General features: G+C 39.6%; 1 protein-coding gene across 1 annotated transcript in view; it reads right to left on the minus strand.

The window, feature by feature from the left end:
* Positions 1–18,856: 18,856 nt before the first annotated feature.
* CD2AP (CD2 associated protein) overlaps positions 18,857–27,500 on the minus strand; it is an 85,955-nt gene continuing 77,311 nt past the window's right edge. Inside the window, exons 17-18 of the mRNA XM_070361326.1 lie at positions 26,216–26,279; positions 18,857–21,601 (exon numbers count right to left, since the gene is read on the minus strand). Of these exons, the coding sequence (XP_070217427.1) occupies positions 21,560–21,601; positions 26,216–26,279 (106 nt within the window). The 3' untranslated portion in view covers positions 18,857–21,559. The remainder of the gene's footprint in view (positions 21,602–26,215; positions 26,280–27,500) is intronic.

A 27,500-nucleotide genomic window follows, 5' to 3' on the forward strand; every position in this document is an offset into this window, starting at 1 on the left:
GACTGAATCTCAGTTAGTTCTATTATTCTTTTCAGACATATTTAAACATATGATTGTCTACGGATACTGCCTCCCATTATTGGCTGGACCCGGGCAAACCACCTCTACTCCCAACGCCTGTGCCTCTGCACCCATGTCCAATTTTAGCAAGATCAGGCGGTCACCAGGCTTGGAGCTGTCCCCTGATCACCTCATATTCGAATGACAGCCTTGGTTTCTGTTTACAAAATATCATTTATTTTGCAAAAAGACAATGATGCCATAACTCTATATCATGCAAATACTGTTGGAAAGGGGTTTAGGTCTGTATGATCTTAAGATGTCTCTAAAGACAGAAAATAGTTTTTGCTGTCTTTTAAGTTTTGCAGGGTTTTTTTTTTTTTTTTTTTTCTTTATTGAATTTGTTACATGTTTTATGTTTTGGGTTTTTTGGCCTCAGGCATGTGGGATCTTAGTTCCCTGACCAGGGATAACCTTCACCCCTGCATTGGAAGGCAAAGTTTTAACCACTGAGTCACCAGGGAAGTCCCAGTTTTACAGTTTTTAAAGCTAAACAAAAATCATTCCTGTGAGCTACAAATAAACTGATTTTTCCAAACCGTAAAAATATGAATGAACTTTCTAGGAGAAAATTTAATAAACCCAAATAACGTGAGGTCCAGTCAAGCCTCATTCTTTAATCGGGCAAGTTTACTTTAGAGGGGAAAACTCATTTTGTCAAAATTCAAAGAGAAAAAAGTTTTTAAGCAGAACTAAACTTTCAAAATTCACACTCAACAAATACAAAGAATCCTTCTGAAAAAGGAAAGAATCAAATTAAGCACCAATTTCAACAATATTTTAAGGAAGAACATGAAAAGCAATAGACATGGGGATGTTTGGGTGTCTACCACCACTCCTCGACCCGCCATACAAAGAACACAAGTCAAGAGAAATCTACCCAAACTTTGTATTCCTCCTGAGAAAGTCTGATCTCAGGAAAACAGTGTTTAGGATCAGGAATTCTTAATGCCATAGGTTAGTCATTAGAAATGCAGAATTTGTGTGTGTAAGGGTGTAAAAAGATTCCTCTGTATTCAAGGAGACTTTAAGGCTGGTGATGACTTAATAATAAGCCAAAATTATAGACAAAACATTACAAAGTGTGATGAGGGAAATTATGATTTTTAAAAAGTTAATTAGCTTCTGTATCTGTACTTAATCACTGTCAAGTCATCAAAGAAAAATTCCTTTAAAGATTCTACTTTCCTGGCCTCTGTTTGCATGGGATCAGAGAAGTGGAGAGTAATAAATAAAAACAAAAATATTGTCCTACCAGATTAGTGCTCTTATTGAATTATGCCAAGTGCCCCTAGGTTACCAAATTCCTTTTTAAGACTCTCTGTATATGTTAATGAAAGCCCACACCACACAGCCTCACTGGCTGCTCATCTCTGAAGTTCTCCAAGGGAAGGCCTTGGACTGAGAAGGTCATGGGGCTACTCACCGTGGCTAGCCAACGACACGGGCGAATTTGTCACTGGCAAATTCGACCTACTCCCGGCAGCTGGAGACGCAGATGTCAAAGACTTCCCTTTGCCATATCTCACAGCAAACCAGCAAGCTGGGCTCCTGTATCTCTGAGCCGTCAATTTAGCCCTGAATGGTGGCTCCCCTGGCTGAGACAGTCAGGCTGGGCTCTGCCTGACAGGCAGCCAGCCCCATACGCCCTGCAGCCTGCCAGGCAAGTCCTGCCTGGGAGTAGCCCCTGCCGTGGGAGGGGCAGCGTGGTGGAGAATGGATGAGTCATACACGAGGTGAACACATGCAGACTCTCACAAAAGGCCAAGGCTTCTCTTTCTGGCAAAGGATCCAGGACTATAGAGACGGCACAAGATTTGTGGTATTAGGTCACAGCTACTAACATCCTCACGCATCTGCCTAAGCCTGAAAATGGGATACGGGAAACACAAGTGTCTGTGCTTGGAGCTCTTTGGCTGGCTTTCTGGTCACGAAGATTATGGTTGTATGGTTTGCTAATTGTCTCTGGGTGTCCCTAGTTCAGATACAAGGTGGCACTGCCATTCCCAACCTCCTTGTAGTTGGATGGGGTCATGCAAGTTGTTCTGCCATGGGGACCAGCAATTTAAAATGGTAGCCACTCCATCCTGACTTCCTTGTAACAAGTATGGGGCCTGTTGACCTCTGATGGACATGAGTAAAAGGTGACGATTATTTCTAGTTGCTAAAATTTGTGGGCTATTTGTTACTTCAGCCATAACTTAGCCTCTGCTGATAGATACAAGGTCCAAGGCTCTTGGAAGATGACATAGATAGTTTTACGTCTTTCTAACTTTGAAACCCTCACAAATCTTTTTCAAATTTTTTTAGCATTCATGGACTTTCTAGCTCTCCCAAGTCCATGTTTCAAAAACCAAACTCACATTTATCTAAGGTGTGGCATTTTCAAAACCTGTATTAAAGGGTTCTTGTAACACAGAAAGAGGCACTCATTTTTAATCCCAGAGATCCCTCATCCTCATTTGACTTCCTGGGTCTTCTTTTGCCCCGGATCTTCTAAGGAAAGAAATCTGAGAATCCCCTTTGGGGCCAAAACCCACTCAAGTTCCACCAGCAGATGGAAAAATTCAGTATTTTCATTGTATATGTACCATACACCCAAGCATCCCCTATATTAGTGGATATATGTAAATTATGTAAATTTCACAGTTGACCTCTCAGAGCTCACCGTCTTATTGGGAAAAAAAAGAAACAGATGTGAGACTTCCCTGGTCATCCAGTGGCTAAGAATCCACTTGCCAATGCAGGGGATACAGGTTCAATCCGTAGTTGGGGAACTAGATCCCACGTACCTTGGAGCAACTAAGGCTGTGTGCCACAGCTACTGAGCCCCAGTGCCCTAGAGCTGTGCTCCATGGCAAGAGAAGCCACTGCAATGAGAAGCCTGTGCACCGCAATTAGGGAGTAGCACCTGCTCGCCACGACTAGAGAAGGCAACTAAGCACAGCAACTAAGACCCAGCACCTTAATGAATCAATCAGTAAGAGAAACATAAACGTGGAAAACGAGTAAGACCAAAGCAAGGATGGGTTGATGAAGGCTGGTCCAGGGTCATTTGATCCAGCCTGCAGGCCTGGAAGGGCATTTCCAGGTTATAGTGATGGCAAAGTCGTGGCAACAGGAGAAACTGAGGCTCATAGTTCATATGCTGGCTTAACTTTTCTTGAGCATCTACTAGAGACACAGAATATGAAAGACAGAGGTGTTCTTGGGGATCATCCAAGCCCAACCTCACACTGCCCAAAGGAGAAAACCAGTTCATTTATTTTTACCAGGGACTCTCAACTTTGGAAAAGGCGAGTCTTGGCCTAAATTAAGTACAGCAGAGCTCATCAGCATGGCTTGAATCTCATCACCAGTTGCTCTCTGACTCATTCATGGCACACTGGTTGAAGCTTTTCATCATGTTGTTCCAAATCTCCAAAACTCCAAACCCACTGTCTCTTTCTTGAGAAAGTCTCCACAGCTTGAAGTGAAACTGAGTGCCCTCCTTTTGCATATAATTACATTATCATGACTTTTGTAATGTTGGAATTGGAATCTTCCCATCTGAAGTCATCTTCACCAGGGTTGCGACCTAACCTGTCTTGTTCATTTCACTCTTGCTTACAAACTGGGTCACATTCCTTTTCCTTTCCATTGGCCTCTCCTGCCACCTGAAAGGCCTCCACCCATCTCCACCAAGAGTGATGGCCTCCACCCATCTCCACTCATTCTTGTCCTCAAGTGTCTACTCTGCTTTTGGAGCACCCACCAGGAACTAACGTGGCCCAGGTCCCCCTCTGCACCACCGAGATATGTGGTACACAAGATTGGCACCACTTCATCATTTAGGTTTTGGCTCAAATGTCATTTCAGAGAGGCATCCTCTGATTTGGTAGCCATTTATTTACCTAGCCAAGGTCATTCTGTCTTCTTGCCAAAAATCTAGACTTGATGACTCATCGTTATTTTGAACCAACGATGACAATGCAAGTCCTCTTACTGATCACTGAATTAGATGTAGATGGATGGCCATTTGTATTCAATGAGGTTTAGTGGGAAGTCTGCTGGGGGATAAGGGAACTTCTAGGAAGGATTTCTCCTGATAAAATGAGGGAGCTACACCAGGGGGAAAAATTTATCTTGCCCCTCTTCATCTCCCCTGTTCTCCCTTCTGCTTTTGGCAGCTGTAAGAGAATGTAACATCTGCAGCTATAGAAGTCATCTTGCAACTGCAAGGAAAATGTCAATGTATTGAAGATGGGGAAACAGATTGAAAAATTCTTGGTCCTTAATGATACCACTAACTTACTGAACCCACCCTGGGATCGATAACTTCTGGACTTTTTTTGATAAATAATTAGTGCTCCTAGGATTGATATGATCATAAGATTTTCTATTATATGTTGTCAGAGTAGCTTGACTGATACTCTAGTGCCCTCTCCAAAGTAGCACCCGTCATTATCTATGATATTCCATGTATTTTCTTCATACATATCACCACTGCAAATTATCATACTTATTGAAATATTATTGGTTGGTTTTCTTCCCTCACTAGAAAGTAAACACCATGGAGACAGGAACCTGTCCAATTTTATCACTGCTGTATTTTCAGCACATAGAACAGTAGCTGGTGTCTTGTAGGAGCTCGATAAATGTGTGTTATTCAAGTGATTGGATGAATAAATACCTCTGGTGACAACTCTTTGATACTTAACTATCTCTTATGGCAGATTGTGAGTTCCATTAGATCAGAGACCTAGATTTAATTATTTTTATCCCCCACCCCCAAACTAACAGACTGCTTGGCATACAGTAGGTAATTAATAAATATTTGATGGATGGAGACATATGCTCTCTGGGCCCTTCCTTCAATAGCCATGCCTCCACTTAGGACACAGCTCCTGAGAATCTCATATTGGACACCTTGGTGAAGGAATTCTGAACTGTCATCTCAGGACAGTTTCACTTACAAGAGAATTTTATGAGAGTCTTAACCTGGCATAAAATCCTTGAGATTAGACTCACAGACCAAACTTCTGATGAAGTACTTCCAGTAATCAAGAGCTGATCCCCTCAGAAGGCAGTGCTTACAATCCCATCGCAATTATGGGATATCGCAATTATCCCTGAGTAGACTCATATAGGTCTCTTTGTGACTGACAACGATTGCCTTGTCTTTGAAACCCTGAACACCTGCATGCAAGCAGCTGAACCTGGCAGGAATGAAATTACATATTTCACTGACTCTAAGATGCTATTGATTGAAAGATGTGGTGACTTTATGGATAGCTCGGAAATAACACAGGTAACTAAACTCTGAATCAGTGCCAGGAAACCATGGAACAGTACCAGAGGGTACTTCAATTTCAGAAGTGCATCTTAGAATTGGTAAAATACAAAATGTATTTGTCACTTTAGAGTAACATATGCAGAATTCCACAGCCCCTCCAGAGGTTGATCAATTTTTCCATGATTCCTCCTGAAACTTAATGATATATATTTGTTCTCTTCAAACCACAGAAGTAACTTCCCCCTAGTCCTCACATTACCAACCTCATCTCACATTTTAAAGAGAAAATAAAACCAGGAGATGAGACTCCATCTGCCTCTCACCTGCAAACCCACAAGCCCACCGTCGCGCACCCCCAGCTGCTCTTCCTTGCCTCCTGTCCTGTTAGAGGAAGCCCCTGTCTTCCTGTCAACACTTGTCTCTTCCCAGGAGCTCTGTCCTGTCTCTTCAGCTCTTCTCCAGGGTGACATTCTGTTAGATTTCCTATTTCCTGCCTCATCAAGCTCTCCCTCTGTGATGGATCATCCCATTAACCTTCACATATAACAAGTCTTTTCTTTCCTAAAAAAACAAAAACTAGTTCCCATTCTCCTACTCATTCCGCCCCACCACTTCCTCCTCAGCCAAGCTTCTCCTGCGAACTTTCCACACTGGCTGTGTCTCCTTCCTCACACTCAGTTCTCTTTCAGTCCTGTTTGCTCCTTCAGGCCACTGCAGCCAGCTGTACACAAGCCACCAGTGCGTGCTCTCCACCTTCATGAACCTGCGTGTTAACTCTCTACTCTCTTCTTGCTTGTTCTCTTGCTGCTGCTGCTGCTGCTAAGCCGCTTCAGTCGTGTCCGACTCTGTGCAACCCCATAGACGGCAGCCCATGAGGCTCCCCCGTCCCTGGGATTCTCCAGGCAAGAACAATGGAGTGGGTTGCCATTTCTTTCTCCAATGCATGAAAGTGAAAAGTGAAAGTGAAGTCGCTCAGTCGTGTCCAACTCTTAGCAACCCCATGGACTGCCGCCTACCAATTAAGATTTACACAACTTTCACACAACAGTAGGGTACAAATTATATTCACGTTCCCATAGATTGTAAACTAGGAAACACTGGAAAATATCAAGGGATGTAAAACAAGGCACAAAATTTTCATGATCTAAAGGTATTGAAATCATGCAGGGTGTGTTCTCTTATCACTGTAGAATTGTTTAGAAATCAAAATTAAAAAATATTTGAAAATAAGCCACATATTTTTAAGTGCAATGAAACACCATTATTTTTGTTTTGTAGCTAATCTTTATTTTATTTTATTTGAGTATAGTTGGCATAATATTGTGTTAGATTCTGGTGCACAGCCAAGTGATTCAGTTATTCATTTCTTTGACCATTGTCTCCAAATAAGTCCCTCATCCTTCCACCTACCAACCCTTTAATCCTAAATTGTTGCACCTTTCTTCTTTCTCATGGTTCATGTGTTCCAGTGTATAATTATCTGCATGCATGCATGCTGTGTGCTCGTCGTATTAGGTTCTTTGTGACCCCATAGACTGTAGCCTGCCAGGATCCTCTGTCCATGGAATTTTCCAGGCATGAATACCGGTCTGGGTAGCCATTTCCTACTCCAGGGGATCTTCCCAACTCAAGGATTGAACTCACATCTCTTGCATCTTCTGGATTGGCAGGCAGATTCTTTACCTGCATCACCTAGGAAGTCGCATAATTATCTACATATTTATTTAATTGGAAGTTGTCTGTCTTTCCCTCCTCCTCAGGAAAACCAGAGCTGGGCACACACAGTAAGTGTTTGGTTTTGAATACATTTGATAGCCACAGTTACTTCAACCATCCTTGAAAGTAGAGGGCTTCACATTCATATCAATCCCTGGTCAGCTTCCTCTCCCTTCTGGGGGTGGAGGGAGAGGGAAGAAGGAAGGGGGATAAGAGTTGCCACAGGACTGATACTTGAAGTAAAGCTTCTGAAATGTTTGATTTTTCAAAATGAAAAAAATTCAAGCATTACTAGATCCAAGATTCTTGGAAAGATAGAAATCTTGACAATTAACCCAATATACAAAATGTAAAGGTAAATTGGTATGGAAAAGTGGCCTCATTTCTGATATGTTACAATAAAACTTTTGTTTCATAGCTTAGAGCAACATTTCACTTTTGACAACTGCTCAAAACACCACTAGAAAAATCCATTGATCAAGCAACTCTAAGTTCATTACACCTTTTATACAGAGTAAGAGCACACCACCGTGATGGCCTTCATAAGGTTCACAAGAAAGAAATCAGGGGAGAATATGTAAAGGGTTGTTAGGTGATTAAAAACGCTGGGGAACTGGTGGGACTGGGCAGAGTTTGTGTCCAATGGCTTGGCTAGGTGTTTAAGACCAAGATCTTCAGTAAGTCTCAAAGAGCAAGAGGTTACTGTTGATAATAAGTTCTTTTACATAGTCCAGAGCTTTTTTTCTAAGTCACTTCAGTCGTGTCCGACTCTGTGCGACCCCATAGACAGCAGCCCACCAGGCTCCCCCGTCCCTGGGATTCTCCAGGCAAGAACACTGGAGTGGGTTGCCATTTCCTTCTCCAGTGCATGAAAGTGAAAAGTGAAAGTGAAGTCGCTCAGTCGTGTCCGACTTTTAGCGACCCCATGGACTGCAGCCCACCAGGCTCCTCCGTCCATGCGATTTTCCAGGCAAGAGGACTGGAGTGGGGTGCCATTGCCTTCTCCGAGTCCAGAGCTTATCTTCCAAGAATTAACATTTCCTGGAGACCAAGGTCTCAATCAATTTTTGCATGTTTTCTGAGTTATTTCACACTGGGACAGGAAAGAATGCTCAGTTCCAGTATTGTTTAACACAGGAAAATACACTGAATTCTCAGCCATCATAAAATCTTAATTGTAAATTTCTAAAACCTACTCTCCCAGTTTTCGCTGACAAGCCCTCTTCTTTGCCCACCCCTCATCTTCCCTCAACGCCATTATTTAAGTAGTCAATATTCTCATTTCCGATCTTAATCACTAGATAGGCCTTCAGGCTCAAATTCGATCGGCAGGCGACCTTGTTACCTTGCTCTTCCAGTGGTATTCTCTATCCCAGACTTAGCCCGCTGGGTAACTCTGAGAGGCTCATTGCTGGGACAGACTGTGATGTTGACTGTCTCCCGGGGGCACAGTGTTTCCTTTTCACTGTATTCATCTATGTACCTCAAGCCACTTCCCTGCTTTCTTTTTTGAAGGACTGGTCCTTTCAGCTGTGTTCCTGTCTTTGACAAAAATAACTAATAAACAATCTATAATAGGAATAGAAAAGAATTTTATTTGAGCCAAACTGAAGACTATAGTCCAGGAGACACAGATTCAAGAGGCACTTGAATTGTGTTCCAAAAAAGGTAGCGATGGGAATAGGAGGTATGCATAGGCAAAAAACCCTCAAAGTTATATAAACAGTTTGTCAAGAATTAGGATTGGAGCCAGCTTGTTAAGTAAGGGTTGTTGATGTCCAGAATGGTTGCACAGTTACAAGAGAAGACCTTGAGACCATGAGGCTTCCCTGGTAACTCTGTTGGTAAAGAATCCGCCTGCAATGCAGGAGAGCCGGTTTGATTCCTGGGTTAGGAAAATCCACTGGAGGAGGGAGAGGCTACCCACTCCAGTATTCTTGGGCTTCCCTGGTGGTTCAGCTGGTAAAGAATCCACCTGCAAAGCGGGAGACCTAGGTTCGATCCCTGGGTTGGGAAGATACCCCAGAGAAGGGAACGGCTACCCACTCCGGTATTCTGGCCTGGAGAATTCCATGGACTGTACAGTCCATGGGGTTGTAAAGAGTCAGACACAACTGAGCAAGTTTCACTTTCACTTCACCTTGAGACCACAAGTTTGCAACTGCCAGCTGCCAGCAGACATTGTTTTGAGAACGGCTGGTGGTGTCCTTGAGTCTGATACAGTTCAGAAAATTTAAGTTCTTGGTGACGCAGGAATGTGTCTGAAATCACATGCACAATGGCCATGCGGCTCCATTTTGCCTGAACCAGTTAGTCCATTTTGAGTTTTCAATGTGTTCTCTTCTTGACTAGTTAAAGTTGATGTACGATGCGTATCTGACAGGCTGTGTGACAGGCTGTTCTGCTTAACATAAAATTCAAGTCAAATCATGGCTGAGCCAGAGTGACTTCCCCATACCTCCATATGTGAATATTTCTTTCATCTTGTGTGGCTTAATATTTACTGGTCACTCCATTTCCCTTCCAGATGCAGACCCCAGCACTCTTACTCAGTGTGATGCTGTTGTTCTGCTGGGGTTCTGTGGGTTTCCGTCTCAGGTGAAAACCCCTAGACACACCTACTTCCTTGCTTTACAGGAGTCGGTGACCTTGCAGGTGGACACCATTGACTGTGGAAATCTTCTCCAAGATCAGACAACAGTAACCCTCTAAAGAGGAGAAACCACCATCTGTTCATGTACATAGCACCAAGGACAGGAAGAGATAACACCAAACACATGTTAGAACAGCTCTTAAAATTCAAGTTCTTAATTTTTTGTTAAAAAAATAGATCCAAAGATGTGATGACATCTATTCAACTTCCTTGAGATGGAGAATGCAAGCCCGGATTAGACTCCAAATTTCAACTCCTATCTCTACATTCAAGAATGGGGGTGGGGGTGGGGTGGGGAGGAATTGGGGAGGAACTATTCAGTAGTGAATAAAAACACTGAAACGCAACTTTTCCTTTGCCCTTTGCTTTGCCTGTAGATGCTTGCTTGCAAAACTTTAACAAGAAAAAGAAGACAGTTCTTACTAAATTTTGTGCCATCGAAGCCCTCAGAAGGCTGTTTTTCTCATTCTTTGGGACCTTTGTTTCCATTAAGAATCATAATTACTAGCTCTTACTTGCTCAAAATAAGCCCTGAGCCTTTCCCAGCTGATACCAGCCCACATGGAAGGCTTTGCTTCTCCCCAGAGTGCACTGTGGGGCTTCCCTGGAAGTTCAGTGGTAAATAATCTGCTTGCCAATTCAGGAGATGCAGGTTCGATCCCTGGGTGGGTAAGATCCCCTCAGTTCAGTTCAGTCACTCAGTTGTGTCTGACTCTTTGTGACTCTACGAATTGCACTATTCCAGGCCTCCGTGTCCATCACCAACCCCCGGAGTCTACTCAAACTCATCGAGTCGGTGATGCCATCCAGCCATCTCATCTTCTGTTGTCCCCTTCTCTTCCTGCCCCCAATCCCTCCCAGCATCACAGTCTTTTCCAATGAGTCAACTCTTCGCATGAGGTGGCCAAAGTACTGGAGTTTCAGCTTCAGCATCATTCCTTCCAAAGAAATCCCAGGGCTGATCTCCTTCAGAATGGACTGGTTGGATCTCCTTGCAGTCCAAGGGACTCTCAAGAGTCTTCTCCAATACCACAGTTCAAAAGCATCAATTCTTCGGCACTCAGCTTTCTTCACAGTCCAACTTTCACATCCATATATGACTACTGGAAAAACCATAGCCTTGACTAAATGGACCTTTGTTGGCAAAGTAATATCTCTGCTTTTGAATATGCTATCTAGGTTGGTCATAACTTTCCTTCCAAAGAGTAAGCGTCTTTTAATTTCATGGCTGCAATCACCATCTGCAGTGATTTTGGAGCCCAGAAAAATAAAGTCTGACACTGTTTCCACTGTTTCCCCATCTATTTCCCATGAAGTGATGGGACCGGATGCCATGATCTTCGTTTTCTGAATGTTGAGCTTTAAGCCAACTTTTTCACTCTCCTCTTTCACTTTCATCAAGAGGCTTTTTAGTTCTTCACTTTCTTCCATAAGGGTGGTGTCATCTGCATATCTGAGGTTATTGATATTTCTCCTGGCAATCTTGATTCCAGCTTGTGCTTCTTCCAGCCAAGCGTTTCTCATGATGTACTCTGCATATAAGTTAAATAAGCAGGGTGACAATATACAGCCTTGACGAACTCCTTTTCCTAGTTGGAACCAGTCTGTTGTTCCATGTCCAGTTCTAACTGTTGCTTCCTGACCTGCATACAGATTTCTCAAGAGGCAGGTCAGGTGGTCTGGTATTCCCATCTCTTTCAGAATTTCCCACAATTTATTGTGACCCACACAGTCAAAGGCTTTGGCATAGTCAATAAAGCAGAAATAAATGTTTTTCTGGAACTCTGTTGCTTTTTCCACGATCCAGCGGATGTTGGCAATTTGATCTCTGGTTCCTCTGCCTTTTCTAAAACCAGCTTGAACATCAGGAAGTTCATGGTTCACGTACTGCTGAAGCCTGGCTTGGAGAATTTTGAGCATTCCTTTACTAGCATGTGAGATGAGTGCAATTGTGCGGTGGTTTGAGCATTCTTTGGCATTGCCTTTCTTTGGGATTGGAATGAAAACTGACCTTTTCCAGTCCTGTGGCCACTGATGAGTTTTCCAAATTTACTGGCATATTGAGTGCAGCACTTTCACAGCATCATCTTTCAGGATTTAAAATAGCTCAACTGGAATTCCATCACCTCCACTAGCTTGGTTCGTAGTGATGCTTTCTAAGGCCCACTTGACTTCACATTCCAGGATGTCTGGCTCTAGATGAGTGATCACACCATCGTGATTATCTTGGCTGTGAAGATCTTTTTTGTAGTTTTTCTGTGTATTCTTGCTACCTCTTCTGAATATCTTCTGCTTCTGTTAGGTCCATACCATTTCTGTCCTTTATCGAGCCCATGTTTGCATGAAGAAATGGAAACTCACTCCAGTATTCTTGCCTGGAAAATCCCACGGACAGAGGAGCCTGGCAGGCTACAGTCTGTAGGATCACAAAGGGTTGGACACTAGTGAGCGTGCACACACACACCCACAGTGCACTGCAGGGAGCCCGCCGTTGTGTGGCTGGTTGGTGGGAAGAGCTGTGTGATCTCCAGTTCCCTCCTCCTACAACTCGTGTTCCACAGCTTCAAGTCCCTCGGATGATCATATTCTTTCTGGGGTAGCATGGTTCTCTGCTTTTGTGATCCTGTAGGCATGTCACCAATCACAAGATGGACATTTTAACCCCCTTGTGGAGAGAAAAGTCATTTTCTGCTTAGAATTCGAGCAGAGTCTGGATTTGTCTTTTCAGGCACGGTTATGGCACCAAGGACTGCCCACTGACCACCTGCTCTAGAGTCAGACCCCAACTGTATGTGAATTGTACAAAACCTTTGCAGAGAAGACAGGTGGCAAAATGAGAGATATTTATGAAGCCCATCACACAAGCTCACTACTGTGTGAGCTTGTTATTTACATAAGTGACCATGGAAGGATTTGATCTGGTTGATATAGGTACACGTTGCAGGGGAGAAAATGGAGCAATTCCCAGAGAACTGAGGGCAGGAAATGGCAAATCAGCTTCGATGAAGGGCCGAGGACACTGCAACCACCTGGGGTCAAAGGAATGACCAACAGACCAGAATGGTTTTGTTGCTGCTGTTGCGATGCGACTATTCTGAGAGCAGTATATGGAAGTATGAAGGGCCCTTTTCCTCGCTCTTCTCTGAGTAAATGATCACAGGGAAAGCCTTTTTTTTTAATTGAGAATTTTTGATTAGTTTCAGGTGTACGACATAGTGATTCAATATTTTTATAGATTATACTCCACTTAAAGTTATAAAATATAGGCTTTTTGCCCTATGCTGTACCATATATCCTCACAGCTTTTTTTTTTAATTTAAGCTAATTTTTTAAATTTATTTAATTGAAGGATAACTGCTTTACAATATTGTGTTGGTTTCTGCCATGTGTCAACATGAACCAGCCATATTTATATGTATATCCCCTCCTTCTTTATGTTTTTAAATATTTATTTACTTATTTAATTACTGCATCGGGTCTTAGTTGTGGCATGTGGGATTTTTTTTGTTGCAGCACCCAGACTCAGTTGCTCTGTGGCATGTGGGATCTTAACTGAACCCACATCCCCTGCATTGCAAGGCAGATTCTTAACCACTGAACCACCAGGGAAGTCCCAAGGGAAAGGCTTTAAATTGTAGCAATTATTTTTTTTTCCTAGATCTCTTTTGAATCAGGGAAGTGACAAGGTTTGAGCGACCTGCCAAGTTCACATGGCTACTACTTTTTAGAGCCAGTTTTCAAAGCCAGATCGATAGGATTCCAAAACCTCAACTCTTTGCAGTCGTCTCTCATGTGGAACTTGAGGCAGGCTAGGAGACTGTAGTGGCTGTGTCCTAGTTCTGGGGGAATTCAGTTGGTTGGAGAAGTCTGTAATATTTACAGCTTTCAGCTGTTATTTGTGGTTTTAAGCAAGGCGCCCTTGAGAAGCTGGGCTTTCTTTGACTGCCATCTAGTGGTCATTTAATCTCTGTAGGGAAGCTAAGCACTGCAGTTTTTGTTTTTCATGTCTTTGCTGAAAAGCCAATAAAATAATTTAAGTTTACAAAAATGTAGATCTAGAAACAAAGAATGTTTCCCCAAATCTTAACTTACGTGAGACCATGTTACACGGAGAAATCTAAGCAGAATATGAGACCACTAAATATGGACTTTGTAAATAATTTTCTCTTACGGATAGGAAAATTTGATACTCAGAGAAATATAAAAGGTTACAAAGAATGTTCTTTACACAGTACGTAGAGCGAGCATACAATCAAGAGCACAGGCTTCAAAATTAGCTTGCCTAGTTTTAGCTCTATCCTTCTATGCCTTGGCCAAGTTGCATAACCTCTCTGAGCCTGTTTCCTCAGATGTAAAAGTGTAACAGAAAACAACAACCTCATATGTGAAAGTGCAACAGAAGAGGTGGCAAGAATACACAGAAGAGCTATATAAAAAAGATCTTAATGACCCGGATAACCATGATGGTGTGATCACTCACCTACAGCCAGACATCCTGGAGTGCAAAGTCAACTGCGCCTTAGGAAGCATCACAATGAACAAGGCTAGTGGAGGTGATGGAATTCCAGCTGAGCTATTTAAAATCCTAAAAGATGATGCTGTTAAAAGTGCCACACTCAATATGCCAGCAAATTTGGAAAACAGCAGTGGCCACAGGACTGGAAAAGGTCACTTTTCATTCCGACCCCAAAGGGCAATGCCAAAGAATGCTCAAACTACCGCACAATTGCACTCATCTCACACACTAGCAAGTAATCATCAAAACCCCTCAAGCCAGGCTTCAACAGTATGTGAACTGAGAACTTCCAGATATACAAGCTGGGTTTAGAAAAAGTAGAGGAACTAGAGATTAAACTGCCAACATCCCCCGGATCATAGAAAAAGCAAGAGAATTCCAGAAAAAACATTTTCTGCTTCATTGACCATGCTAAAGCCTTTGACCATGTGGATCACAACAAACTGGGTAAATTCTTACAGAAATGGGAATACCAGACCACCTTACCTGCCTCCTGAGAAACCTGTATGCAGGTCAAGCAACAGTTAGAACCGGACATGGAAAAACAGAATGGTTCCAAATTGGGAAAGGAGTATTTCAAGGCTGTATATTGGCACCCTGTTTATTTAACTTATATGCAGAGTACATCATGTGAAATGCCGGGCTGGATGAAGAAGCATAAGCTGGAACCAAGATTGCCAGAAGTATCAGTAGCCTCAGATATGCAGATGACACCACCCTAATGGCAGAAAGCAAAGGGGAACTAAAGAGCCTCTTGATGAAAGTGAAAGAGGAGAGTGAAAAAGTTGGCTTAAAACTCAGCATTCAAAAAACTAAGATTATGGTATATGATCCCATCACTTCATAGCAAATAAAGGGGAAGAAGTGGAAGCAGTGACAGACTTTATTTTTTGGACTCCAAAATCGGTGCAGATGGTGACTGCAGCCATGAAATTAAAACACGCTGGCTCCTTGGAAGAAAAGCTTTGACAAACCTAGACAGCATATTAAAAAGCAGAGACATTATTTTGCTGACAAAGGTTCATATAATTGAAGCTACGGTTTTTCCATATCACATCCAGCTATGTATGGATGTGAGAGTTGGACCATGAAGAAGGCTGAGTGCTGAATTGATGCTTTTGAACTGTGGTGTTGGAGAAGACTCTTGAGAGTCCCTTGTACTGCAAGATCAAACCAGTCAATCCTAAAGGAAATCAACCCTGAATATTCATTGGAAGGACTGATGCTGAAGCTGAAGCTCCAATACTTTGGCCACCTGATGCAAAGAGCTGACTCATTGAAAAAGACCCTGATGCTGGAAAAGAGTGAAGTCAGGAGAAGGGGATGACAGAGAATGAAATGGTTGGATGGAATCACTGGACTCAATGGACATGAGTATGAGCAAACTCCAGGGGATACCTGGTGTGTTGCAGTCCATGCGGTTGCAGTCAGAAACCCCTCTAGCTCTAATCTTTGAACTCTGTTGCCTGTGCTTAATCATGTTGGCTTTGCACCTTTTCTAACAGAATACTGCCTGTAGTCTGAATATACAGGATAGCCTATTCTCAAGGCTCTGACCTTTACACTTTCCCATTAAAAGTTGTAGAACAGAGAATAACATTTGTCTCGGAGGTTTATAGGCTGATTGCTCACCTTTGAATCGGCCTGTTATTAGCCAATTAGCAGAGAAGAGCAGCAGGAGATAACTGTACTTTTATACGTTTTCTAAAACACTCCATCATCAAACCTGCTGTCTTTCCTGGGAGCCCCTAGGTTTTCTGCCTTCAGTTAGTAGGGCCTACAGTGGTTGGCTGCTTTTTCAGTTTCAAGCCACTGCCATCTGGCCAGAGAGGATTCGCATCTAAGACCATCTGATGGTCATTTTGTTCCAAATCTCAAAGCACTTGGGAGGTATTTTTACTATAAAATTGTCGTGGTTGTTTATTTGGGAAGGATGTTTTTACCTTAAGTCTCTTTCAATCTATGAAGTCGATTTTTCATTCATTTATTGTTTTTGGTCAGTTTCAAGGGAGAGGATAAGAGTGAAACATGTTTTTATTCTATCATGTCAGACTATATTTGCATCCTGTTAACATTTAGTAATATTTCTAAAAATACACACGAAATATTAACAAGTGATTTCCCTTATTAAAGAACTAAGTTACTCAATGCACTTAAAATATAGCTTTACTTTTCCTAGCATTATTTACACAATTTTCTAGGAATTGACATATAGCTATTAAAAACCACTTATAAAATGATATGAAAAAATACCACCCAATAGCTGCAAAATGAAAAACCACACCTGTGATAAAAACTGACTCTATACGAAAAATATTGATACTTATTTCTAAATTTATTTTCCTTTTATGTAAGCATATTCACAATAAAGTTGTTAAGTGGTAAAAATAAAGGCAATAATTGTTAGGGTTCAGAAAAAAAATTTCACACTCCACCACCACCTAGTCTCTTAAACCTTGATTGGCAAATAAAGTCAAATAGACCCATTTGAGTTAAGCTGCTGCCAGCTTTTACTTCCTAAAATAGGGCTAAATTTGAAAACTTTTCCTTCAACCATCTGCACAGTTGTTAGACAATGTCTAATGTCCTTTCAAACATTGTAACTATAATCCAAAATTTTACCATCATTTCCACCTGCAGGGCTTAATTTATCCCGTGTTTATAAAGCCCAACAAAAAGCAAAAACTATCAAAACTAAAAATTTTAAAATGACTTGCTACACTTATTTTCCATATTGCTTCATAGTAGTGTCTTAATCCTTTTCTGATTCAGATCTTTCGGATTTCCACAAAGTCTGGAGTCATAGATGTGCTCAGCAAGAGTAAATTGGCCTTCATGTCTTCTGGACAGTAGTGCCCCCTTATCTGTGGTTTTGCTCTGTAAAGTTTCAGTTACCTGCAGTCAATTGCAGTCCAAAAACCATGAAAATTTCCAGAAAGAATTCATAACCTTTAAAGTGCATGTTGTTTGGAATAGCATGACAAATCCTGCAACATCCTGGTCTGGACATTAGTCACTTCGGAGACACAGGGATGCAGTGCTTACATTAACTAACTCTTTGCTTTAATAATGTCCCCAGAGCCTAAGAGTAGTGATGCCGGCAATTTAGAAATGACAAACAGTGCTTCCTTTAAGTGAAACAATGACAGCTCTTGAGAAGGAAAAAAAAAAATCATCTGCTGATGCTGCCAAGATCTATGGCAAAAAAGAATCTTCTATCCATAAAACTGTGAAGAAAGCAAATTCCTGCTAGTTTTGCTGTCCCACTTCAAGCTGCAAAAGTTAGGCCCAGCCACGATGTGTGATAAGTTCCTAGTTAAGATGAAAAAGGCATTGTATTTGTAAAGTATCATGAGAGAGAAACCATATTCATATGACTTTCATTAGACTATATTGTTATAATCGTTCCATTATTAGTTGTTAATCTCTTAACTGTGCCTCATTTATAAACTAAACTTCATCACAGGTGCGTATGTATAGGAGAAAACACAGTATAATGTAAGGTTCAACACTGTTTGTGGCTCTAGGCTGCCTCTGGGGGGGTCTTAGAACGTACCTGCTATGGATAAGGACACATGACTGTATTTTCTCTTATTTACCAGGACATCCAGTTCTAAGTTCAGAAACCCAAAAAGTTTATGTTCAAGTTTATACTTAAGCCACCAAGCAATGGGTGGGTAGTTGGGGCTTGGGAAAACTCTAGTCAGTTTTTAAAATCCTCCTGTATTCTATTCTCATATCTTTATATATACTCTACTTTGCTCTTTCAAATCAGCTTTTTCCAGATGACAGAAAAATGTAACTGTGGAGAGCTTCCATGCTGAGACTAGCTCTTTGTTTCAAATGTTTAAAATCTCAATCTCTGAGTCAATAAGAGACTTCAATTTGGGCAAAGCACTCTCAGCTCCATTTTGAACAGAAGACAAACGAAAGGTGTATTTCCTCCGAGGAAAGGGATGCTGCATTCAGAAACAAGGGGAGAGGATGTCCGTGCCTTTTCATCTGCCTAACCCATATCATCTCCATCACTGCCAGATGTTTTTGAGAAGAGTAAATTAACCTCTCCCATTTTAAAAAATCTACCCCATGGCAAACACTCCATGAGGTACTTCATATAAATCATTTCAAATTCTCCCAGCACTATGAGGTAGGAATTATCTCACAGTTCCAACTGAAATAAAAGACTCACAAAGGTTCAGGAAACATCATACAAGCCTAGAACTTTTGATGCCTTTATATCTTCCTGCTTGCACTGCTGTATTTGGATCACAAAGAGCTGGACATGACTGAGCGACTAAAACTGTTTTAATTGGAAAACTCAAAGTAATATAAAATAATCTTCGTCATACTTTGCAATAAGCATAAGCTGAAGTTAATGAAAAAATAATAAAGACCAACACAACTGGCAATACTATTCTTTATTTTCTTTTTGAAGGAGAAGCATGCTTTTTTACAGCACCTGTAAACAAGTCAGTGAAGTATACTGTTCTGAGTTTCCCCATAAATATATATTATTATTATTATTTTTTTGGAATGTTAGAATACCACAACACCAACTGCATTACATAATAGTTACTGAAGGCAAGTTAGGCTATAACAAGGGTAAAATTTTATGGCTAAAAATATTCATAGCAGCAACTTTTAAAAAGATGATTTTATTAAATCAAGTCATTGCACTTGGTCATTTTATTGCTACAGCAATACAAGGCCATTAAATTTTAACACTTCTCATTGCTGATTTGAACTGATTGTCTCATTCTATTCATACATTTCAAGTTTAAATGCAAGCATAAAATGTTTACCAATACATCTAGAGAGCACTTGGGTTGTTGTTGTTTTCTGTGATCACGGTAAGAAGCATAAAAAGAGAATCCTCTGTTACACCAGGCCCATTCTCTCTTCCTATCTTCAGACTTAGATTTTGTAGAGAGGTAACAGCTTTATAGAATGACCGAAGCCTAGTGGTCGCATACATACACACAGTACATCTAATATTAAAATATAACTCCCAAAATTAGTAATATGACGTGTTTCAGAGAATAGCAAACCTGAACAACACACTCACCAACAATTTGGCAATGACAGATGCCAAGCAGTTCACCTCCACTCTGTCATTTATACTCACTCGTTATTAACAAAAAGAGAAAAAGATTTATCCCCAAGTAAAAGCTATTATTATTACACAGCATCTTGTGATATGAACTTTACAGGAATTAATAAAATTCCTATATCAAGAGCAAATACTGGTGAATTGCTAGATTAATCGTTTTTCCCTTTGAATTTGTTGGGTTTTCTTTACTATTTGGTCAAGGACAGGAAAACAGATATGCTACTTTATTATTTTTTAATTCTAACTGAGGCAAACACTTTATTAAATGCCTTTCTGCACTCATGACCATCTTGATCTTATGAACTGGTGAGAAAATGATCAACAAAAACTTTAAGAACAGCCTCAAATCCTCTGGAAACTTCCCCTACCCTATTATTAGAGTGGGGAAGAGTCCTTTCATAAGACTTTACAGTCATCAAGCTGAAGGATGATTTCCAGAATACACTGTTTTTATTTCTACCTAAGGACTTTCATATTAAAAGAAAATTAGATGCAATTTATTTAAGTAAAAAGAAATCATTCATTTGACAAGTCATTTAAAAACATTAGATGAGGAATAAACAATTTTGTTCAGTAGTGACCTCATCAGAAGAGCCCAAGGACTTTAAAAAGTTAAAATGTATTCACTCAACACACAATCAGATTTCCCCCAAAGCACTAAAGTCGTGGATCTAACATCAAGTAATTATGTATTGGAGTGTCTATTATTTTCTATTTCACTCTTCTTTTATTAGAGACAACATGACAAAATTTCATTAACACAAGATTTCAGTATTTTAAGACTAAAACTTAAAGGAAAAATATCGGTTTGGGGGTTTAAACAATACATAACAGAAGCATGATAGATGGTACTTAAAATCTGTAAGTCATTTGCTATAATAAAGCTTAAAGACTAATCTTTTTGCAAAAAAAAAAAATCAAATTTTTACTTTTAATATAAACTCACATATGTTGAGACATTATTATCTGTAGATAACATTTTAAAATGCACAAGTGTTCATAAGTGACTCTGAAGAATCTGCTCTTCATCCATTTTGTGAAAATGCATTTTGAAAATGGACAAGTATATTTGGTTTTAAATAAGCCTTATGATCTACTAGACACTCTTTTTAAAGTTGGTACCTAAACGATAGCCCAAAACATCTGCACCAGCTAGTTTAGTCCAGCAGGTGAATCACGCAAGGGAAAACCTGAGTATACACACAATGACGGCGCGTCCAAGTAGGTAACTGCACACTGAAGTTCTGAAACTTCCGGAGTTTCGTTTTCTACACTTCCGTTCTTAAAAATCAGAGGCAGGGGCACAAAGAATTAAATCACAAGATCATGAAATGAGTTAATATTTGAGCCCGTAAAATAAGCAGAGAAGTACAGCAATAAGGCTGGTGTCTGCATATTATATGTGCTGTTGTTTGTAGGCACAACAAGTTAAGGGTTAAATTGACATTTTTAGTTCCTTAGACCTCATATGAGCTTAAAAGATAGCTCACATTTTCCCCAATATATTTAATAATCTGATACATTTTAACTAAATTCCTTTTATGAATCCTATAGTGCAAGCAATATAAAATATTCCCAAAGTTGAAGAAGTTATTTTGATTATTTCATTAGTTATTACTATATGCATGGGTGAGTAATCTGGTTCATAGCTAGGAAACTATTTCATCACCCAGAGTACAAACAGCACTGCAAACAAACAGGCACAACAGTGTAATCCTGGGTTAAGAAGCTAAACATAAAAATATATATATATACAAAGTTTATATCCCTTATGTTTTATGGGAAAGGTAGTGGCTACAGTTACTATAAAGCTAAATTGTCCCTCTCAAATGATATATTTTACAGATTATTTGAAAAGATATCACCATATTTATAGTATAGATCTCTTTAAAAATAATACTACAATTTTGATTAAAAAAAAAATTGTGAACTTTCCTTTTTATACAGATTCAGTAGTATTTTAAAGCAAACTCAACAAAAAAGTTTGCAATCCCAGCACATAAGAAATAAGGCCTCTTTTTTTTTTCGTATTGGCAAAACAAAATATATAAAAAAAATTTACCCTCCCACCTACAACTTTTATATAGATATAGTATACTATATTCATATAGTATATGAGTTCATATACTCATACTCTTTATCACAACATCAGCGTTTATTATTTCAGTTGAAGTCCATAGTGTTGCTTCTGCATCCCTGGAACACTGAGAACACTGGGTGCCCGTCACCTCAGGAAGACAGGAATGCTTTCTTCAGCTTCTCTATTTCCACCTAAAATACAAGACATAAATTGAGCAACAGATAAAAATCTTTACTTTAGTAAGGTATGTTTATTTTCATCATAAGTCAAGAAGATCTGATCATAATTTCAAGCCTCCAGATTTTGGTTTCCAATCTAAAATCTAATTTCCAATGGTGTGATAAATACTTAAAAGGTTCAACAGAAGAAAATGTCACAATGCAAGTTCCTTAGTGGTAGGTAACAACAACAAAAAAAGCAGCTACAGCTGCTTTCGTAGAGAACAATGTTAAATAATGTAATTGAAGATCGGTAAGAAAATCTTTAGCCCTGCAAAGAACAAGAGCATCCTTGAAACCAAATTAAGAAATACACTCATACCTATAATTACACAAAGCGGGCAGTTCAGAATATTTTTTCCCAAAAAGTAGGACCAATTTAGTTCTACGTTTTTTACTTACTGCTTAGATAATATTGGTAAATCACTTAACCTCACTTGGTCTCAACTTCCTCAAGTGTAAACTAGTATGTTCTAGATTAAGTTGCCTTTGAAGCCCAAGAATATATATAAAACTCAGTCAGTGGGTTATAAATATGTCCACCATTAGGTAGAAGACATTCTTCACTTAACAGAAATTCATGATTTAAGACACTGAAGAAGAAAGTTAGAAAAATTCACAAAATTTTCACAGTAACTCTAGAGTTGTTTTTAATTTTGACATAATACAAATAACTAAGTTGAAGCTAAGAGATTCAATACCACACTTGTGACTCCATGCAGAACTTGTACTGGTAAAGTCTAAGGCTTTAAAAGCCACAGTTTTTGTACTCTCTTCCCAATTATATCCCTTTCATGGATCACAGCCTTGTCATGGAGAAGGGACTTGTATAACTCAATGAAGCTATGAGCCATGCCATGCAGGGACACCCAGGACAGACAGGTCACAGTGCAGACATTTTGATCATCTTTGACCATTCACTGCATGTAGAAACATTTAGAGTTTACCTTCTCCTTACAGCATCATCCTTCTCTCCCATCATCCCTTTCCCCAATAAGGCATAAAAATAATGCATGTTATGGCTAACTTCTGACAAACAGTTCATTACTAAACGATGAGCATTTTGCAACTGTCGGAAAGTATAATTTCAATAAGCTCACCATCTCCTAATGGATCCTAACCATTCAAGAACGGTTTGCTTATTTCAGGATATTTCCTGGTATTATTCTTTGACTAAAACCATCATGCACTGGAGAAGGAAATGGCAACCCACTCCAGTGTTCTTGCCTGGAGAATCCCAGGGATGGGGTCGCACAGAGTCGGACATGACTGAAATGACTTAGCAGCAGCAGGAGCAAGACGATTATTAGCCAAACATGTTAGCAGCATTGGATTGAGACAAAATACCCTCAATCTTCAGCTAGAGTTTCTCTTTTACTATGTTTATGTCCATTGTTCATCACTAGCTTTTCATATAACTCCACAGTATAATTTAATACTATCTGATGTTAATGTTAGGGCTTCCCTGGTAGCTCAGTGGTAAAGAATCTGCCTGCCTATCTATGCAGGAGATGTGGGTTCAATCCTTGGGTCTGGAAGATCCCCTGGAGAAGGAAATGGCAACCCAGTCCAGTATTCTTGCCTGGGAAATCCCACCGAGAGAGGAGCCTGGCAGGCTACAGTCCATGGGGTCACAAAAAAATCGGACATAACTTAGCAACTGGACAACAACAACAAATGTTCATGCTACAGTAATTCAAAGTGTTATTTTTAATTTGGAGGAAAATATAGTTTCTCCTTTAAACTATGATCCTAAAACTCTACTGCTTTATTAAGTACACTTTTGCAAATACAAGGGTCAAATTTTTCCCAATTAAAAAAATAACACAGGTCACTAAGAAGCTAAATAACAGCCGATTTTGCTGGGAAACAAAAATTAGATGAAATTCTTCAAAATAAGAGACAAATAATTCATTTGACTTTTCATAATTTTTATGACAAACTAAATCATATATACAAATTTAGCATTATTAGTTCCTCTTGCTAACATTAATACCTTATTTCCATGTATGAATATTGTTATGTATAAAAATATAAGGAACAACATTCAAGAAACATTAAAAAAATTTTTTTCAATGTCTACCATGCCTTACACTGGAATTTAACATACATTTAGAAGATGTTATGTATCTCCTACCATTTATTAGTGTGACAGAAATTTGTCAGCAATCTAATATGTATACAGCACTGTACTAAGAGCTATGGGCAAAGATGAAACAGAAAAAGATCCCACCTTCAACAGTACAGAAGTGGGCAAAATAAGTATATAACATAAATAGCGATGGTAGAAAATTATTACATATTCATCTCCTATAAGACTAAACAACATGAATTTGAAATAAGAAAAACTGCCTTTAATCAGAAGACTGGTGGCCAACTCAATGAATGTCATTGTTTGAGCAGGGCCTTGAGAATCTACAGAACTTGGGGATGAGAAGACGAGACAAAAGGGACACCCATGAAAATACAGTAGGAGCAAAAATTCAGACCAGGGACTTTCCTGGTAGTCCAGTGGTTAAGACTCTGCATTTCCACTGCAGAGAAGCAAGGGTTCAATCCCTGGTCAGGGAACTAAGATCCCACACACTGCACAGCACGGCCAACGATGACAATAATAATAATCCAGGCAAATCAACTGTAAGGGACAATTGGGGATAAGAAGCAAGTGAGCACAGAAAGATAAACTAGGATTAGGACATAAAAGACTTCATATACCAAGTCAATAAGCTTGAACTTCATTCAGCAAGTAAAAAGAAGTTCTCAAAAACACTGAGTGAGGAAAGACAAGAATGAGAGAAACAAACTAAACAGAAGATAAGAGCATGAGAAATGGACAGAAATAGTGGGAATAAGGAAGACGTTTCGGGAGTAAAGCCAGACCTGAAAAGTGAGTGGAATTAGAAAAGATGGAAGTCCCACATCTGCATGACTAGAAGGGCAACAAACTTTCAACACAAACAGAAAATCCGAATCTGAATAGAAGGTATTAAGGGTAACGGGACATGCTAGGTGGAACATTCAGGAAGACTACTAGCTGGAAACACAAGAGAGACGCTGGGAAAAGAAGAACTAGACTTCAGTGGAAGATGCACCACACTAATCGCCATACTGCTGGGCACAGGTGAGCACCGTGGATACAGAGAGGAGGGCTGAGGATGGCACTGCAGGAGCACCTCACTTAGGTGAGGAGGGACGAGAAGTCAGAAGAATGCAGGGTCACAGAACCCAGAACACACTTTGAAAAGTAGAAACGTGAAGCGCTGGAGAAACTGAAGAGACACAGGAGTTGCCTTCAGAAACCCAAGATGCAAAGGGTTAAGGACTGAATTAAAAGCGAAGAATCACTGACTACAAATATATGCTTTTCTTGTGCTTTTGCTGGTTTTGCAACAAATGAAAAGAGAAAACTACAGATCAAGAGGGTAGCAAGATCTCAGGGGGGCTTTTTATTTTTTTAATAAAGAGGAAAATTGAGTATTTTCAGGCAAAGAAAGGAGAGTACCAATAAAGGGTACATGTCAGATAAAAAGAGTAAAAATGGAGTTTTGATAATCTGCCAAATACCTTCACATATAGTATCTCAACAAGTAAAGCTAAACTAGGTAAGTGACTTCCTCATTAAAGCTATGTAACTTAATACCTAAGAGCAAAGGTTCTGAAGTCTGGCTGCTTCTGTTAAAAAATGTTAGCTCCACTGCTGACTTAATCATTCTAAACCCTAGTTTCCTCATTCTTAAAATAGGAACAATGATGCCTACAAGTTGTTATGTGTCCAATGAGACAATGTTCAGGAAGTGCTGAGTCTGACATATGCACAGTTCTGAACTGAAAGTCACAAGGCTACGTCAGAAGAGGAGCTCAAGTTTGTTTGTTTGTGTTTTTAAGAAGTTCCATGTTTGCTGTTCCACAGTGAGAACAAAAAGACACAGGGTAAATAAGAAGGTAAGGTAAAATAGGGAGGAGTATATCAGACTTAAATACAAAATGGGAAGAGCCTCTTAAGAAGAGGAAACACTGAGATATGCAGGAAAAAACTCAAACACAAAAAAATACAAATGAAGACAGAAGTCAGTGAGGATGGAAAAAAGGGAGATAAATAAGTGAGACTGTCAGTCATCAGCAGATTGAAGATGATGACATTAGCTATAAAGTAAAATTAATTCAGTGAGAAATAGAAGTCAGCAAATCTAAAACCATTTCATTGCCATTACCACTACCCCTGCCCCCAAGCAAAAAATGGAAAAAAAGTTTAACTGTGAAGAAAACTACAGGTCAAGAGAGAAACAGAGTGCAAAAGATCTCGAACTAGACACTTTTAAGAGACAAGAATGATGTCTGCTTTATTTAAGAGTGCATCCCGTGTGCCTCATGCCTACAAGAGTGAACGCTCAAAAACATTTGCTGAATGAATGAATGGAATGTGGCAGGGAGTCAGCAAGAGATTAATTAAATGGTGACCCATGGTAGGGAGTGTCCAACCAAAGCAGGATAGCATAATTTGTGGTGGAACCAATTGCCCAGTTGGGTTGGAAAAAACATGTCTAGTTTATGCTGACTACAATCTCAATGCTGGAAGAAGTGAATTACCTCTAGATTACTTCTCATTTCCTTCTCTTCTTCCAAATCTTTTCGTAGTTTATCCAGTTCTTTCCTAAAAACAAAGTTATTTATTGCTGTTAAGTCTTTCAATTAATAAATGTATTTGAGTAAGGTGAACAAATCTGTTGGCTGATATCCCAGAACATTAGGAAAAATTTTACAAAGGAAACAACCACGTTGATTAGAAAAACTTCAAATTCTCTAGCTGAGACAATTCAAAATGACAGTTAAAAGCAAAGCAAAAGCAGGGCAAATCTGAAAGAATGAAATTTTTAAGTGAATACAGGTAATTTTCCATATTCAGTTATCATCCATTTCAAGGCAGGACACACAGCTCAAATAAGGTGATAAAATGAATGTGACAGTATGTCACAGGGCAAAACAAATTATAGTTTTTAATAGAATAAACTTGAACTTTACATATATCTTTCTCTCTCTTTTTTAAACTTAAATATTACATTAAACTCCAAAATCCAAACCAATAACAAAAAACTTCAGCCAGCAATTCTTCTCCTATAACTCATGTTCTCATTTTTCTAGGCTTCTTTCTATCTTTTTATATAGTCATTTTGCCTTCTATTTGATTTTCCAGGAGGAATTCAAGACTTTTAAAATAGTCTTTGGAAAGACTTCTAAAAGATCTGATATATATGCTTTAAAATATAGGTCATTAATATTTTTATTCATTCAACAGCTTATTTAAGAGCATCTACGGGTAATCTGTATATGTATTTCTTAGTTCTTAACAGCACACTTGGCATCAAAAATGTAAGATGTCCCAACCCATTTATTTTATAAATGCCCAACTCAACCCTAGCAAAAAGTGATTCCAATCCTCTGAGAAGAAAAACAAATATACATGCAGACATATCCCAGATCCAAAATAAGGTGAATCTTATTTGCCAGTACTTTTAAGACTAATTAACCCCTATGTTTGACATTTCTAGCCTCAAATTACATTTTTCAGGCCTATCTATGCTATAACAGGCATTACCAGCTCACTTCTTTTCTGGCTGTAGTCAGGCACTCCACGGTACGCATGCACCACACCTTGCTTCTCATTCATCAACTGATGGACATTTAGGTTGTCTGCACTTTTTGGCTGTTATGAAGAACACTACCTATGATTTTTGTACAAGTTTTTGTTTGAACATTTGTCTTCAATTCTCTTGGACAGCATTATACCTTGGAGAGGAATTGCTGGATCCTATGGGAACACGACAGTTAACTTTCTGAGTAACTGTCAGGCTGTTTTCCAGATTGGCTGTACCAT

This window comes from Bos mutus, chromosome 23 (genome assembly GCF_027580195.1).
Source record: "Bos mutus isolate GX-2022 chromosome 23, NWIPB_WYAK_1.1, whole genome shotgun sequence".
NCBI lineage: Eukaryota > Metazoa > Chordata > Mammalia > Artiodactyla > Bovidae > Bos > Bos mutus.